At 43.2% G+C, this 15,682-nt stretch overlaps 1 protein-coding gene across 1 annotated transcript; it reads left to right on the plus strand.

Annotated features, from left to right (window-relative positions):
• The first annotated feature begins 6,425 nt into the window (after positions 1–6,425).
• NT5C1B (5'-nucleotidase, cytosolic IB) lies at positions 6,426–13,410 on the plus strand. Its single transcript, XM_075049075.1, has 6 exons — positions 6,426–6,720; positions 6,842–7,009; positions 9,880–10,009; positions 10,527–10,649; positions 11,356–11,540; positions 12,506–13,410. Exons 1-6 carry the CDS (start codon positions 6,592–6,594, stop codon positions 12,842–12,844), a joined length of 1,074 nt encoding a protein of 357 aa, XP_074905176.1. The 5' UTR covers positions 6,426–6,591; the 3' UTR covers positions 12,845–13,410.
• Positions 13,411–15,682: the final 2,272 nt, after the last annotated feature.

The following is a 15,682-nucleotide window of genomic DNA, read 5'->3' on the forward strand; positions in this document are numbered from 1 at the left end:
GCATCAAACACAACAGCTCCCTGATGCTTTTTGAGGCCCTTGGAAACCAGCATAACACAAACAATAATATATTATCATCACTTTTGGTCTTTACTCGTTTTCTCCCAAATGCTTAACTCGCCAAAAGGAGGGAGGGGACCTGAACCAGAAATGGGATACACATTCCCTGCAAAAAAGAATCGCATCATAACTAAAATAACAGAGATGTTGTGCGCAGGTTGCTGACAGGTTTGAAGCTGTAGCTTAGAGAAGCCCTAAATCTCCTCTTGTATTTACACTTCTGGCTCCTCTTTCCCCCTCAGGAGCGCTGCACTAATCACGTACAATCCCCTTCTTGGAACTGGGTGGTAACTCTGGGCAGTCAAAAGCACTCTCACTGCAATTAAAGCTTGTCTCCTTTATTAATAGGTGTAATCACACTGTCCCACACCCCTTGCTTGGAGCCATTTGTACATTTTCAAACTATATCCCTATCCTTCATTGCCTAGGAGTGTGTAGAAAGTGTATTTTTTTCACATACTCATAAGAAACAAACAAAAAGGCTCTGTCCTCAAGGACAGTAGCAGGAGGGTTGGCTATGTAAACAAAAATCCTGTCTCCCAGCCTGCTGTGTAGGTCCCATTATTCATGAGTTACACCATGGGGTAAGGCTAGAATGAGACTTGCTATGTACGTAAAGAGGAAAGGCAGATGTCCTGTTGTAGGAAAACAGTGGATTTGTTTTTCCCAATATATGTGTGAAAGGCAGTCGGTGCCGTAACGCAATCAGTGGACGTTTTTGCTCTGATGGTTCTGCTTTGCCATTGCTCCTGCTGCCGAAAGCCCGTGGGACTGCTCAGCTGGAGCAGCAGGGGCCGTGCAGTAGCCCCCATCAGTGTCACTCGAGCGCACACATTGTTGGATACCTTGTTCCATTCAGGAAACGGGTGGGAAACTACACGTTGCTTGAATGGGTTTTCTATGTATGCCTTGGAGAGGGGGGAGGAGAAACACATCTAGCAGTCTTGCTTGTTCTCTCATTTTTTTAAAACCATAACTAGCACAGTGCAACAGGGATTAAGTGATATATCTGTGGTATTTTTGTACGAGCACACAAAAATATGACCTAGGAATCTCTTTCAATGTGATTTTCTCATTAAAGATTTTAACCTAATTTAATACTTAAGTTGAACCCCTGTGGAAGCTAGCACAACCTAATAGCTAAATCATGGGTATTTAATGCAGAATAAAACATGTAATTACCACAGTGAATCTTAGAATAGTTTAACTTCTTTTGTTATGGTAAAATGAATCAATAGGGTTTCAAAATTTAGGTCTCGGACTTGCACAGACGTATCCCTGTGTGGAGCTGCTTGCGTGACTGGAGCCTCCATTTATTTCTATTATTAAAGAGATAATTGGTGCATAATGAAAAATACTGAAACAACTGTCTCTATTATACAGAGCTGAATTTAAAATTTTTCATGATATTGTACTTTTTATTCAGTAGGAGCTAGGAACCCCATAGGGTTTGCGTGTACAATTTATCCACCTTCCATCTTATGTGTGGTTGTTTTGTAATGCAAATATTCTTCTGTTTAAGCTTGGAACAGCGACAAACCTTCCTGCAGCGCATATTTTTTTTTCCCTGTGTTCTGTAAATGCCTACAGAGCAATTCCAGTACTGCAAAGTCAAATCCTGACCAGCTAAAACTATTACTATTGTTATTGTTGTTGGTTTTCTTTTTTTTAAAGACAGAAGTTATGACTTTATTACTGATTCTTTTCTAACTCAAAACCCACCAATATAATTATTTTGTGATAGCATATGTGCCATTTGTTGAGCCTTTTCTGACCACAGGCTTTCAACAAGACTGTATTCTTGTCTTATCTGTCATATTCCATGTTCTTGGCGAGATGGCCAGGATTGCTTGAAGCTGGACTCCTGCTCTATTGTAAGAGAAGTCACTGAATGCTGCTCAGTTCTCTTTGTGGCAAACTACTAGGTGGGTCAGGCGTATTCAGCATTGGAGCTAAGGCACTGCTTTCCTACCTTTTTAGTTAACATCTAGGTAAAAATAGTACTTTATCTGAATTTCAGAATTCTTCTTGATTTGTTTTGAAACCTTGCAATTATGTGATGAGCCTTTCTTGCGGTAAAGTAAGCTAATAATTTGTTGCTCAGCTCAGATGAGTTAGGAAGACAGTTCAGTTCTATAAAGATCTGTTATGGATTATATTTTCCTAGGAAAAATTATATGAAGTCCTCTAGAGAGAAGAAATCTCCAAAAAGCTGAAGACACAACTTGGCTGCTGATTTCATCCGGACAAGATTAAGGAACAGAAAACTTAAATGATAGGAAGAATGAAACTACCCTTGCAATAATTAAACAGGATTGCTTAGGGAAAAGAGATCACACGTCAGTGAACCTTATGGCTCCTCAGTAGCAATCCTCTGCACTTGTGCTGGATTCAGCTTCGCTTGTCACCTAACCTGTCACATGAACACTGGAATGAGTCATGCTCAGAATGATGGAGATGGAATAGATCACCTTAGATCTATGTCACTACGTAATTTATGTGGCTGTTGCAAATGAACATATTATTAAAGAAAGACCAGCAGCAAAGCAAAGCCAGGAAAAGACACAAGGCGGTTGCCATAGATTACAATGTGATGCCACAGGTTTTTGCATTCTTGTTTCCCCGCACAAACCCAGAGGGAGGGAAGGAGAGGAAGGAAGAGAGAGAGAGAACAGAAAATACTGCTGAGGAGGGACCAAAATAACCTGAAGGACTGTTAGATGAACTAGAAAGCATCATGAGATGAAAAGGGAAAGTGAATACTGTGATGCAATGGGAAGATTTCTTCAGCGTGAATACATATGCCTTCAAGGCATGAAGCAGCTTCATCATGCACATCTTTGGCACAAACCAACTGCTTTTTTGTCATTTCTGCCTGTGTTAGACAAAGTTTGATCAACAGGAGGCAGGTGACCAAAGGAATACAGACTGCCTGAGATCCACATTGAGGATTTGTGGAAACATACAGAAAATCAGCTGTTAACTGTTTTAAAGAATCAGGTCTTGAATTCTAGGATTGCATCAGAAGTATTTATATTATCTACAGACAAGGAGGGTTTTCCAAATTATTTATCTGGCAGGTCAGATGTAATGTGACAGTGTTGCCACACATTTTGCTACAGCAGGTTAACCTAGATCAAAGCCCTTCTCGGGTTCCTTCCTTCTGGGAACACCATAATTATGCTATGGGTATTGGGATCTCAGCATGAAAAATCACAATGCATATATGAAGTAAAAGTCAGCGCAATCATACTCTGAAGTGACCCGGACATGACTCTGAGAGTTAGGCCCTGGAGTCTACGTGTTTGTGATATAATCATGCACAATATGTATTAGGATCTGTACATCTAAAGGGAGAAAAAGTCTTTCCATTGAGAGTCTTCTCCTAACTTCTGATCTCACTATTTTAAATATTCAGAAATATTTCACATCTTTCCAGATAGATGGAGCTATCAAAAGAAGAAAAAACACCACTTTTTTTTTTTTTTTTAAATTAGTAATGCACTTTGAGCTCCTTCTTGAACAAGAACATATCAATCTTACTTAGTGGTTATTCTTAACATAGGAAAAATATTGACAGCTCAGGCAGGGGAACTTGCTTTTCATTTGACTACTTATAACAGGCTTCAGAGCATGTGCATGACTTACTTTTGCTGCACACTTGCTATAAAGTACATACAAAGATAGTAACACAGATTCTTTTTTGTTTGTTTAAATGCAAATGCCCTACAAATTAATGGGTGATAGCAGAAAATTCCTTTCCTTTCTAGCTTAGCTCAGAAACCACAAAGTCATTCAATTTTGGATCCATTCCTATTTCTTAGAATCCTCAGGAGATTTAGTAAAAGCAAGACACAGCTCTTTCCTGGAACCCCATGGGCATTACTACATTTTTTAGATGTAGATAAGGTTGCTACACACTGCATTTGGAAAGTCAAGATTTCATTTATAAAGTGCTAAAGCTGGAAGTCTTTCATGTTAGGCCCTCAGTTCACAATCTCCAGCAAAGAGGAAATGGAGGGTATGTCAGCAGCAAGCAACCGAGCACACAACAGAGACATCTTAGTTCAGTGCATATGTTCACACGGCTGAGTGCTACGTAGAGATACCATGTGGGTCTGGCGAGCAAAATATTTATGTTAGCATAGCATTGCTTTCAGCAGCAGCACTTCAACAGCAGTGCTCCAGCCCAGTACCAAGTTACCATCTTTAAAGTTTTCAGGTGTCTTACAAAGGTTAAAAGGAGTCTTCATCGCTTGAGTGATGACTCTTTTCTTGGGGGGACGGGGACTAAAAATAAAGAACATGATTGAGCAGCTCTGATTTTGCTCTCGAGTAGATGCAGGGTGGTGGGGAATACAGCACGACAAGCATTCAACCTGGACACAGCTCTGCAAAATGTATTGCTGCAGGTTCACACAGAGATGACAGTTCAGTTTTGTAACCATCAGAGAACTGGTTCCTGACTCCTCCTGTTCTTTTCCGCTCTTCTCCATGGGCAATAGACTCACCTGCAGTATTTAACCAGGAATAGCCTCTTCTTAGAGCTGACCTTCTTAGACTGATGCTGAAGTCTCCGAGCAGGACAGTGGTGGTGACTGGGACCAGGAGCAGCTGTTCTGTGGCTTGAACCCTTCTTCTAGGCTCTCCCAATCCTGGCTGCTCAGCCTGGTGACAGGCTTGCAGCAGCTCATGGAGAAGAGGGTTGGAAAGCGGGGATGTGCCTGACCTGACTGCTGGAAGGGGAGCAGGTGCTTTCAGCAGCATGTCATGCTACAGCTCTGAGTACAGACACTAGGGTGAAATATTCAGGATCAAAATTCAAGGAAAACAGGCACATCTATCAGTAGCAGAGCCAGTAAAATCAGGTTTGTTCAGATTTATGACTCTTACATCTTCCCATGACAACAGCCACCTACAGGGATCCTAACCCCTCTTTTTGCATCTGTCTTCCTAACACACTACTCTCAGTATCTCTCCTTTTACCTCATATTTCCAGTTCCCCTTCCCCAGTATGATCAACTCCCGTTTCCCATTTACTCTAACCTCCCGGTTTCCACCACTTCCCTGCTTCCAGATCCCTCCCTGGTTAGCTGGGCAACAGGCAATGTGGCAGATTTGGAGATGGCAGATAAGCCAGGGAGTATTCATTTGCTATTACGTAGCAGAAGAACAAGCAGATAAATATGCTGCATTTGCACTAGTCTTTCCCCCAGTAGGGCAACAAATTATATGCTGCGGTTGATTCTCATTAAATGTTTTAAGAATTTAAATCTCTTTGAGATCTTTATCCTTCTGTCAAATTCATTTGGAACTGGACATCACTGGGGAATGACGGACAGATGGTATAATCACATAAGCCTCCTTTCACTGGGAAGCCACATTAAAAAAAAAAAAAGAAAAAGGCAAAAATAGCAAAAATAATTATGCTCCTTTTTGGAGACTGGATGGAAGCAGAAAGGCTTGACCATTTGATAAAGATTATGCAGTGATCCGGGTCAGAAGCAATGTTTAGAGCGTCCTTTCAAAATATTGGTGCTTACATGGGCTATGACATACAGATACCGAGTCACTGGCTACCAACAACAGCAAAGACTGTGGGTCTGCTGTGCCAGACCCCGTACTAGCTCAGGAGAAAAATCTGCTTCTTTCCTCGCTTTCCATTCTCTCCTCTAGCTCATCAGTTTGGCAACCTTTGCTGTGGTTGAGATAAGCAGGTCTGCGGGTTTCCGAGAGGCGCGTATTAGGTAAGTAGCCCACAGGCCTGTGTGGGGTTCTGGGGTCCAGGACCCCTCCAACCGGGCGCCAGAATAACAGTTTATTGCGCGTGCTGCGCACGCCCTCAGCGCTACTGTCCAAATTACTGTTTCTCGAAGGTACTCTCTGCGTCGCTGTGCGGAGCAAAGGACCCCCAGCTCACACCCAGCCCATCTTGACTGCTGGAGACATGATCACTACGTTATGCGGGAGGTCTCCTGGAAACTTGTTGCCGATAACGCGAAGTCAGTTCACCCACCGCACCTAACTAGCAGCTCTCCGATGCCGGGGATACGACCCGTGCTGGAGGCTGCTGCCCCTGGAAGCACCGCGGCGCGCAGCCGTCGGGTCCCAGCGGGCGCTGGGGAGGGGAGGCGGCAGCTCAGCGCCCCGCTCCCCCTCACAGGCCGCGGGGAAAGGCCGCGGCTCCGGCCCCCGCCGCGGGCCGCGCCATGAGGAGAGACGCTGCGGCCCTGCCGAGCGGCGCGGGGGGAAGGCCGCGGCGCCGCGGCCCCACTAGGCCGGTGCTGCCGCCGGGGAAGGGGAGGGAAGATGGGGAGGGGAGGGCCGGGCCGGGCCGGGCAGGGCGGGCCGGGGAAAGCTCGGCGCCCGGGTGACTTCCCCCTGCCCCAGCCGAGCGGGGCGGGGCGGGCCGGCCGCCGCCGCCGGCAGCAGCAGCAGCAGCAGCGGCAGCAGCAGCAGCGGCGGCGCTTCCCGGTGGCCCGCGGCGGCTCCGGCCGCGCCCGCTCCCCGCAGCCCCCGTCGCCCGCCAGGATGAGCGGCTCCGGCCCGGAGGCGACCCAGCCCGGCGACGGCGCGGAGGTGCGGCTGCAGGAGGCCGAGCAGGACTGGGCGGCCGCCAAGGCTTTCTACGACAACCTGGCTTCCAAGAGACCCCGGCCGGTGAGTGCGGGCGGGCGGGACGGGGACGGGGACGGGGACGGGGACGGGGAGGTCCCCGAGGCCGGGGACACCCCCGAGGCCGGGGGCTGCGGGCCGGCGCTACCCTCCGGTCGCTCCGCAGCCCAAGCCCCAGCACGCCATCACGGTAGCCGTCTCGTCCCGAGCCCTCTTCGACCTGGTGGAGGAGCGGCGGATCTACGAGGAGCACGGCTTGGAGAAGTACGTGGAGTACCAGCAGGACAACGAGAACGTCACCCTCAAACCCGGACCGGCTTTCTACTTCGTCAAGGTACCCGCGGCGAACCGGGGCGGGATGGCCCGGCGAGGGTGGGAGGGGGAGGGGGTGCCGCGGAGGATGCTGCGAGGCCAAATTTGGGGAAGAGGAAGAGCCCGAAGCCTCCTCGGGCGGGGCTGGCCCTGCCCCGCCGAAACGTGCCGGGGACTCGTTCCCTCGGCGGTGGGCTGGCCGCGGCCGGGGAGCCCGGCATCATCCCCGCATCTCCCCAACACCCCCGGGCACCCCTCCTCTCTGCCCCCCCCCCCCTCCCCGCCGGCACTAACGCTGAGCGCCTGCGGGACATCACGTACCGCCGGCCTCACGCACCGCCGGTTCACCCGCGGCGTCACCGCTCGTGTCCCCGGCGCGGGTGAGGAGGAGACCGCGCTCTCCGCGGGGCGCACGAAGCGCTTTTCCTTTTAAGACTGTTTCCAGCGAAGCCAGGCCCCCAGGTCGTTGTAAGTTTGCTGCAACCTCTTCCCCTCCCCAAAAAGCCAGAACCAAAACGTCGTAGTTCCTCATTCCCTTTTTACGCCGCACTCGTAATAGGACTCCTATGATTAAAGGCGGCGTTGATTCAATATCATTCGGATTACTTTATTCAGAAATGAACATACTTTTTTTCTTTCTTGGTCAGCTTTAATTTTTCCTTGCTTTCGTTGTCACCCTGGAAATTGTTCTTGAGGACCAGCAAAAGAAATTAGACCTCCTAGTTGGGAGTCAGCGTTTAAGCAGAGGAGAAATGGAGTGTTTTGCTTTCTTTGCACGAGATAAGAGAAATGGCCAAGGTAAACAGCCTCCAGCATGGAAAGCAAGTGAAATTACAAAAGAAAAAAACGAAAAATATGTATGGTGTTGAGGAACACAGGTTTTAGTGGGACTGACTTGAAAAAATGCCATCTACACAGTTCGTGTCCATTGAGAATTGTTTGATAAGCTCTACCGCAGCAATTTGAGAAAATTTATTAAACCATAATTAGCAGTCATACTTGCTGACAGCAGAGTTGTGGCAGAACACTTACTCCAGGTTTTAAAAGCAGATTTTCATTACTTCAGTTTTACTCTCCGGAATTTAAAACATTTTCCGCATTTATCACTTTCTGGAAATACAGGGTGGAAAAATTACTTATGTCAATACCCACACTGTTGTAAGTATAACAGACAGCTGTTAATGACATTAATAGCACAAGCACTGTAAAGGTGGTCTTAACATAAAAGTGCGGTCATAAAATAATTCACTTTGTACACCAGTCAGGCTAGGCCAACTAGTGAATTTACTGTATCTTTTCCTATCTGTAGCAGCTAGAGATAGTAGCCCTGCTAGCACAGTCAGTTTTCAAGAGATTTGTTAGAGTTCAGTGTCAAATTCACTTTGAATATAAGCGAGGTTTGACTGTTTTAACTCTTCATGCTTTGAAAATCAGAGCTGTTAGCTGTGCTCAGCTAAATGCACCTTGACCTCCATTCCCTTCCGGTATGCTATTTGCGTTTTAATTCTTTATATTTTTTTAGATACTCATAAACTGCTTAGTCACAGGAATCATTAGGCTAGAGAACTGTGGGTTTGTTGGGTGATACTTTCTACATGGAGACAAGGAAGGCAAAAAGGAATAATGTATTTTGTTTGGATAACTTTATTGAAATCTTTAAGGTACTAACTTAAAAGTATTATATCTCGTGCTTGTAGAACTTTAAGAATCTTCATCACAGGCCAGGATCTCCTTGGGCTGCAAAGTGTACAGGCACTGGACAACAAATGACATCTCGTCCTCCACTCCCCCCTATTCTCTAATACTTTAAGAAATTGCCAGTGTAGTAGAGTATTAGCAATCGAAATGGGTTATGACCACATACTAAGATTTTTTCCTAGGCCTTATACCAGGCCTTCACTTAGAGTTTTCCTAGGCACAGTCCCACATGACATAGCCATGCTTTTTAAAGTGAGATTCCCAGAATTTAATAATGAAATCTGCATTTTAATTCTTAACAATTGACCTGACTTTGTAAAGCATCTTAATGAAAGTCAACCCATCTTGCATTCATCTGATGTTTCATTGTTGACTTTGTTGCCGTAATCCCAAGGAATTCCATTCAACGGCCAAGATCCCAAAGCAGAGGTCTGTGAATAAATCTAGAGCAAAAAGCAGACCTTACCCCAAAGGGTTAAGATTCTAAATAAGATGAGAGAACAGATGGATACAGAGAGAGATGAGCAGATGAAAGGCCAAGGACACAAGAATGCCAAACTGTGCATGTAACATGTTGGCCCATTATCTTTAAAGAGATCTCAAATGAATCAAAATCTGGCTCATTCAGTACTGCAATTAGAAATCGCCAAGGTAATAATGTTTGATAGGATATGACTTTGCACTCATTACTTAAGGACAGTCTTTGACACCTGACCACCTGAACTGTGTCAGTAAATCTTTGCATAAGTGTGTGGCCCCAATTCACATTTGTGCATGCAAAACAAGTAGTTTACGCTTTCTCCTTGATTTCACAAGAACAATTTTCAAGTGGACGAGGAAGTCCAAGTTTGAGGTGGACAAGGGAAAAAAAAAAAAAGATTAATAGGTATTATGATAATGTTCAGCAATGCATTGATTTATTCTGGATGATTATGGTGTCCCAAGAAAAAGGATTTCCATGATAAAGTTAAATTCTGTAACTTGGCAAAAGGAAGTTACTTGCTTCCTTTCAAATGAACCCAGTCAAATGGTTGCTGGGAGCAGGAGAGCAGAAAGGAATAAAACAAGTTGGGCAAGTTAAACTATCAGGTGTTTCACATTCCCCTTCAAGACAGTCCTATCACTGAAACCACAGTGATTAAGAAATGAGGCACATTCCACTTGTCTATTGACTTCCACATTTTTAACCTGCAGGCACTGGAGCATGTCAATGCCCGGCTTCTTGAGCTGTACCCTGATGATGAAGAACGATTCGATATTGTTCTGATGACTAATAACCATGCCCAAGTGGGAGTGAGACTGATAAACAGCATCAATCACTATGGTAAGTAAAATAAATACTACCTTGTAGAACTGCTTGCTGTTACATAATAAAATGAATTCATTTTATTTTTCCTATTCCTGCCTTGGTAAAAGCAGCTTCTTTGGTACTGACACCCATTCCTCAGAGGCTGATACTTATTTTGGGGTGTCAGCATAAGTGAGAAAGTGTTAAACAGTATTTGGTCCAAAGCTCTAGATTTAACTTGTCAGGTGTGAATCTTAATTTCTGAGAAGTCTGTAAACTTTTTGTTGTTTGGTATTTGTGCCCCCTATACATGTACCTTCAGAGCAGTTATTCTGCTGTCTTAGAAGGATTTTTTTTTTTTTTTAATTCTCAAGGAGGAAGGGCTGATCAAACATTGTAGTCAGGTTGTCTAACTTGTTGAAATTATGGTGAACAAATTTTTCTTTTTTAAGTTTACTGTCAGCTGTAGGCTAGCATACCTTTTAATGGGTTCCTTTTACAGGTTTGTAGTGTCAAGGCAGAGTCACACCTTGTTGTGCTGTTCTTACTTTAGGCTTAACAATTGAACGTTTCTGTATGACGGGAGGAAAAAGTCCTATTGGTTACCTGACTGCGTACCTTACGAACTTGTACCTCTCAGCAGACTCTGAAAAAGTGCAAGAAGCTATAGAAGCAGGTTTGAATTGACTCGCTTTTGTTCTCTCTCTGTTGAGCTTGTTAGAAAATGAATATTATGTGTCTTTCACAAAAAGTAGTGCTGCTGCATCAAATGCAGAAAGTCACAATTTTGTATGGTGCAAACTTATCACTTATTTTTATTTACTGAAATAAAATTAGTTTTTTTCTCTGTATTATTATTGCTCTCTGACCCCTCAGCCTGCTGATAATGACAACTTAATTACCCTCTACCATTGTCACACCTTTCTGTTTTCTTTCTTTCTTCTTCTCTTTTCTCTTTCTACAAGCAATGAACTCCCATACACACGTCCTTACCTCTGTTCAACTTCTATTTGAATAGAGCAATTTCTTTGATGTGACTTAACAAAAGCCAGCTTCTGTGTTTTGTAAGGAGTTAAAAAATAGCAAATAGTTTGATTCAGTGGTCTCCTTGGAACTTCCTGCTTTGTCTCAGCACACCTTGGGGACCATTTTTGTATATTCTTATCATATAAGTGGAAGGAAGCATGTCTAAGAAGTTATGTCAATGGGACAGCTTCCATACATATGTGTTTCAGAACAGCCATTACTAATTAGCTTTAGTGATCGTTTCTGCTCACCATATATAAAGGTCACCACAAATAAGTTGTCGGAACTGAACTGCTGACAGTTTAATGAATGACTCTGCAGGACATGCTAACCGAGGTTCTCTGATCCATTTTCAGGCATCGCATCAGCTACGATGTTCGCTGCCAACAAAGATGTTGCATACTCGGATACACAGTTGAGAGTAGCATTTGATGGAGATGCGGTTCTCTTTTCTGATGAATCAGAACAGATTGTCAAAGAGCAAGGATTAGATAGATTTTTTGAACATGAACAGCTGAATGAAAATAAGCCTCTTGCACAGGTTTGTACTTCTTTGAATCGGTGAGTTTTCAAAACATCTGATAATTTTCACTGCTGCTATCTTTCTCCAATTCCCCCAGTGTGTATGTAATTGCCCTATTTATTTCCTTTTTCAAGGATAATCTTTAAAATGCATGTCTGACATAAAAGAGCCCACCATTGCAGTCCTTTCACCAGATCTCCTACTTCACTGAGAACTGCATATATAAGACAGTGACTTACAGTTGTATTTTAATTGTATCATTAGAAAAATGAAAGGCTACTACTGATTTCCTTGATTATTTATGTTAATTTCAAACACCAGGATATTCTGGTTATTGAAACAGGGTAGTAGCTGTGCTTATTCCCAAGCAGACCTATGCCATTTGTCTAAAACCCACAAATATTTTAACATTAGCTTAAACTGAAAGACCAATTCTACTATTGTTAAAAAAGGTATAAATTCAGAATAAAAGCTTGGTTTATGAAAGTGCTGGGCAGTGCAATATATTGCAGTTTGACCCAAACTATCACTTCTTTTAATCGGAGTGTAATTCTAATACTGTCATTAATCTGGAAAGAGTTTAGTGATGCCTGTGTAATTAGGTCTCTTACTAGTTTTTGCACAGAAAAAAAAATTGTGGCTCATGGTTCATAGTAAAAAGAGTTAAGTGTTTTTAAAGAACATTTTATTAAAGTTAAAGACTATAGTTATAACTTCATATTGTAAGAGATCTTGTAAGACTTAATGAGAATCAGTTTACTACTGATCATACCATGTAGGATTATGGTTTTAACTTTTTTTCCAATTTGTGAATTCCTAGTGAGGGTGCAGACCCCTTTGGACATATTACATAGAGAATTTGCTGAGTAGCCTAGCATTAGGGAAGGAATCCTGTATGTAACTGGCAATGTGATAGAAAGCAAAAGAATGATTTTGGGAGCTGTGGACAAATACTTAATATGCTTGTGGTATTTCATACTCAGGGTCCTTTGAAAGGTTTTCTGGAAGACCTAGGGAAACTCCAGAAGAAGTTCTATGCGAAAAACGAACGATTAAATTGTCCTATAAGGACCTTCCTGGTCACAGCCAGAAGTGCAGCAAGCTCTGGAGCCAGAGTGCTGAAGACTCTTCGTAGCTGGGGTCTGGAGGTTGATGAGGCACTTTTCCTAGCGGGAGCTCCTAAAGGACCGATCCTGGTGAAAATCCGCCCTCATATTTTCTTTGATGACCAGATGTTTCACATCGAAGGAGCACAGAAATTAGGCACCATAGCTGCACATGTTCCCTATGGCATTGCTCAGAAATACCACAAATCCACATGACTGGATGGCACCGTTAACAATAAGGTTCTTAACTCCGCCAGCCTCTAACATACCAATAGTTATGTCTGAAAACCTCTACATTTGTATACTGTAAGCACTATGTTTAAAGATTTAACTTTGGGCTAGAACAGCCTTTAAAGGAAATATTTTTAATATAGGTAAGTTTTTAATAGAGTTATTTTAATAGCATTCTTAAGCAGTTTAGGCTTTTTAGCCGTCTGGATCTAACACTGTGGTTTTGATATTAGGGAAAGATTTGTACTGTTTTTATAGCTTGAGACAGGGAGAACAGTTATATTTCTCTAAAATACTGTTGACGGGTTATTTATAACAAAAATCATGCTGCAATGCTAGTCCTTGATGGTTATTTCTGATATTACCAAAAGCACAGTTTACATGTAAGTGTTTACCTGTTGGTGGTTTGCTTGTTAAGTATGTGTTCAGTAGGTTTGTTATCACAAGGTTTCAGCTTCCAGTGAAATGTTAGCTTATTTGATCTTGTGTTTAAAGGAACCCTTTATTATTCTGTATTGTTTTCCTATTCTAATAAAGCTGGCTTTACAGAACGTTGTCATTTTTCTATGTAGAGGTTTTAGCATAATTTCCTATGCAGAGTTTGTGTAATCAGTGTCTCTGTGTCTCTTGCCTCCTTTGGATATTTAGAACCGGAAGTGAACACTTCCAGCCAAATTTGAGAGAGCGCTAGAATTCTCAAAGACACTTAAGTCCCAACAGATTTCATAGAGCTGGGCAGAAGTCAGAGATGCCGTGAGTATTTTGACTGGCACAAAGACAGAAGCTTTAGAACATACCTTTATAACAGCAGAGAATCTACCTTAAATAATGCTGTTGATGGAACTCCTTGTTTCTTGACTAGATTCACTTAGGATTTACAGCTGGTTTGTGATCTGCGTGAACTCAGTTTGGCAACCTCATATGAGTTTCCAGGGGACAGGTGCCTGTTGCAACATAAATTCATGCAGATTTACACTGTAAGTCTATTCTACCTCTTTTATGCTAAGTTCCTGTATCTCAGTGTCATCCATGTACCTGAGTGTCTTCCAAGTGACGCAACTAACATCTGTCAGGTGTTGTTTGTTCTCTTCCTCTCCCTAGTGGAACAAGTGTCCTGTTTTATTTTTATTGTTGTTGTGAATTTATACGAGAAGAGACAAAACCAAAAGAAAGTGCTTTGCAGTGGGAGTAGAAGTTGGTGAAGGCTTGTGATGATCTGTGGTTCCTGGGGGAATTTACTCCAGAATCCCACGTTAGCCTCTAAGAAAGTTTGTTCTCTTCTGTCTGGATGAACTGTCCTGTTATTGCAGAAAGCTTCATTGCATTAATTGTGGTTTCCCTCCCAGAAACGTAGGTAATCTTTCAAATGTTCTGGGTCCAAGCCACAAAGTTCTTTGAAAACAAAGGCGAAAGCCTTGATCCTGCCTGAAACTTGGATAAAGACCATTAGAAAGGTTTTTTTGTGTTCACACCAGCATGTGTTGTTGATGGGATGCACTGCAGATTTCTGGTGTACTTGGAATTTCGTAAGTGCTAAAGGCTTTGTGCCCAAAACGTATCACATTTCCCAGCCCAGCCAGGAGGTGAGGAAGACATGAATAAGTGAGGCCTGGTCATTGTCTGCCAGGATGGGATAGAGTTACCTCGCCAAATGGAGATTATAAAAAATGTTATTAGCAGATGTTTTTATGTGAGAGTGCAGAATCAGCAAGGAATCCAAAAATATTCCTTAGCTGTGGAATATAAATTGTGTGTGTACCTTCACCACAAAAGCATGGCTGCAAATTTCAGGAACACCGGTCCTGCCTTGATGAAGTGGAACATGGATCAGCCATTCTTCATCCCTGCGTTGTTAGAGCTGTAGATGTTGGGTGCAGGAAAACAAACACCGTGCACAGATTGCTGGCACTTGATTCTCACTGAACATAGCAATTCAGGCTTGATAGTGGAAAAGGCTAATGGGATCCTTGATCCCTGCGGGACTCCGGAGGTGAGCTTCTTGTGCCTGACAGGGTAAGCATGTAAATCAGTGAATAAATTGGAAACTGAATCATCTGGTCTATTATGTTTACCTTTATTTCCAATCAACCATCCACCTCCAGCAAAAATGAAACCTACTGGCCAGGACATAGTTAGGAGCTTCCAGTTTTTACATCTTTTTTGATCTATACACACATAGTACTAGAGGACTACCTCTTGCATTGTCATTCCTGACAGCACTAAGGCATGTGTGAAGAAAAGTAAAGAGTTCACATATTAAATTTACATAGTAGAATATACATGCTTAGTTACAGAATTCAAATTGACATTAAAGTCCAGAAGTTGATGTTAAGGTCCACAATCACTTCTCCTAAGTTAGTTGAGCAAAAAGCCCTTAGATGTTTGTTCAGATTATACACTGCTTTTTAATTGTCAGGCAACTGTCCTAGGCTTGATGGCTGCTGCTTTGCATATCCAGCTGGCAGCACGTTGGGTGAGTGGAGCCTCATTCGCTCATGCAAGTGCCATCCAGACTAATCTGGGTGTTTGGGGAGACTCAGGCCTGCCAAGTAGTCTCTGCCCATTAAAATTATTGTCTTCTGCTCCAAGGCACGGCTTGGCTACTGGAGCAAATAATAGTTTTCAAGAAAATTCTCTGAAATGGGATAGGACCTGAGGGAAACGGTTTTCTATTTTTGTAGACATGAACCAGAATTGTCTCTCAATAGCATTCCAATCCACAAAACAAAACAAGCAAACAACAACAACAAAACCCAACAAAAAATGTCTTGCTTCTCATACTCACAAGGATACCATGAGTTTATGCCGTGGCACCTCATAACC

This window comes from Buteo buteo, chromosome 17, assembly GCF_964188355.1.
Source record: "Buteo buteo chromosome 17, bButBut1.hap1.1, whole genome shotgun sequence".
In the NCBI taxonomy this organism is placed as follows: Eukaryota; Metazoa; Chordata; class Aves; order Accipitriformes; family Accipitridae; genus Buteo; species Buteo buteo.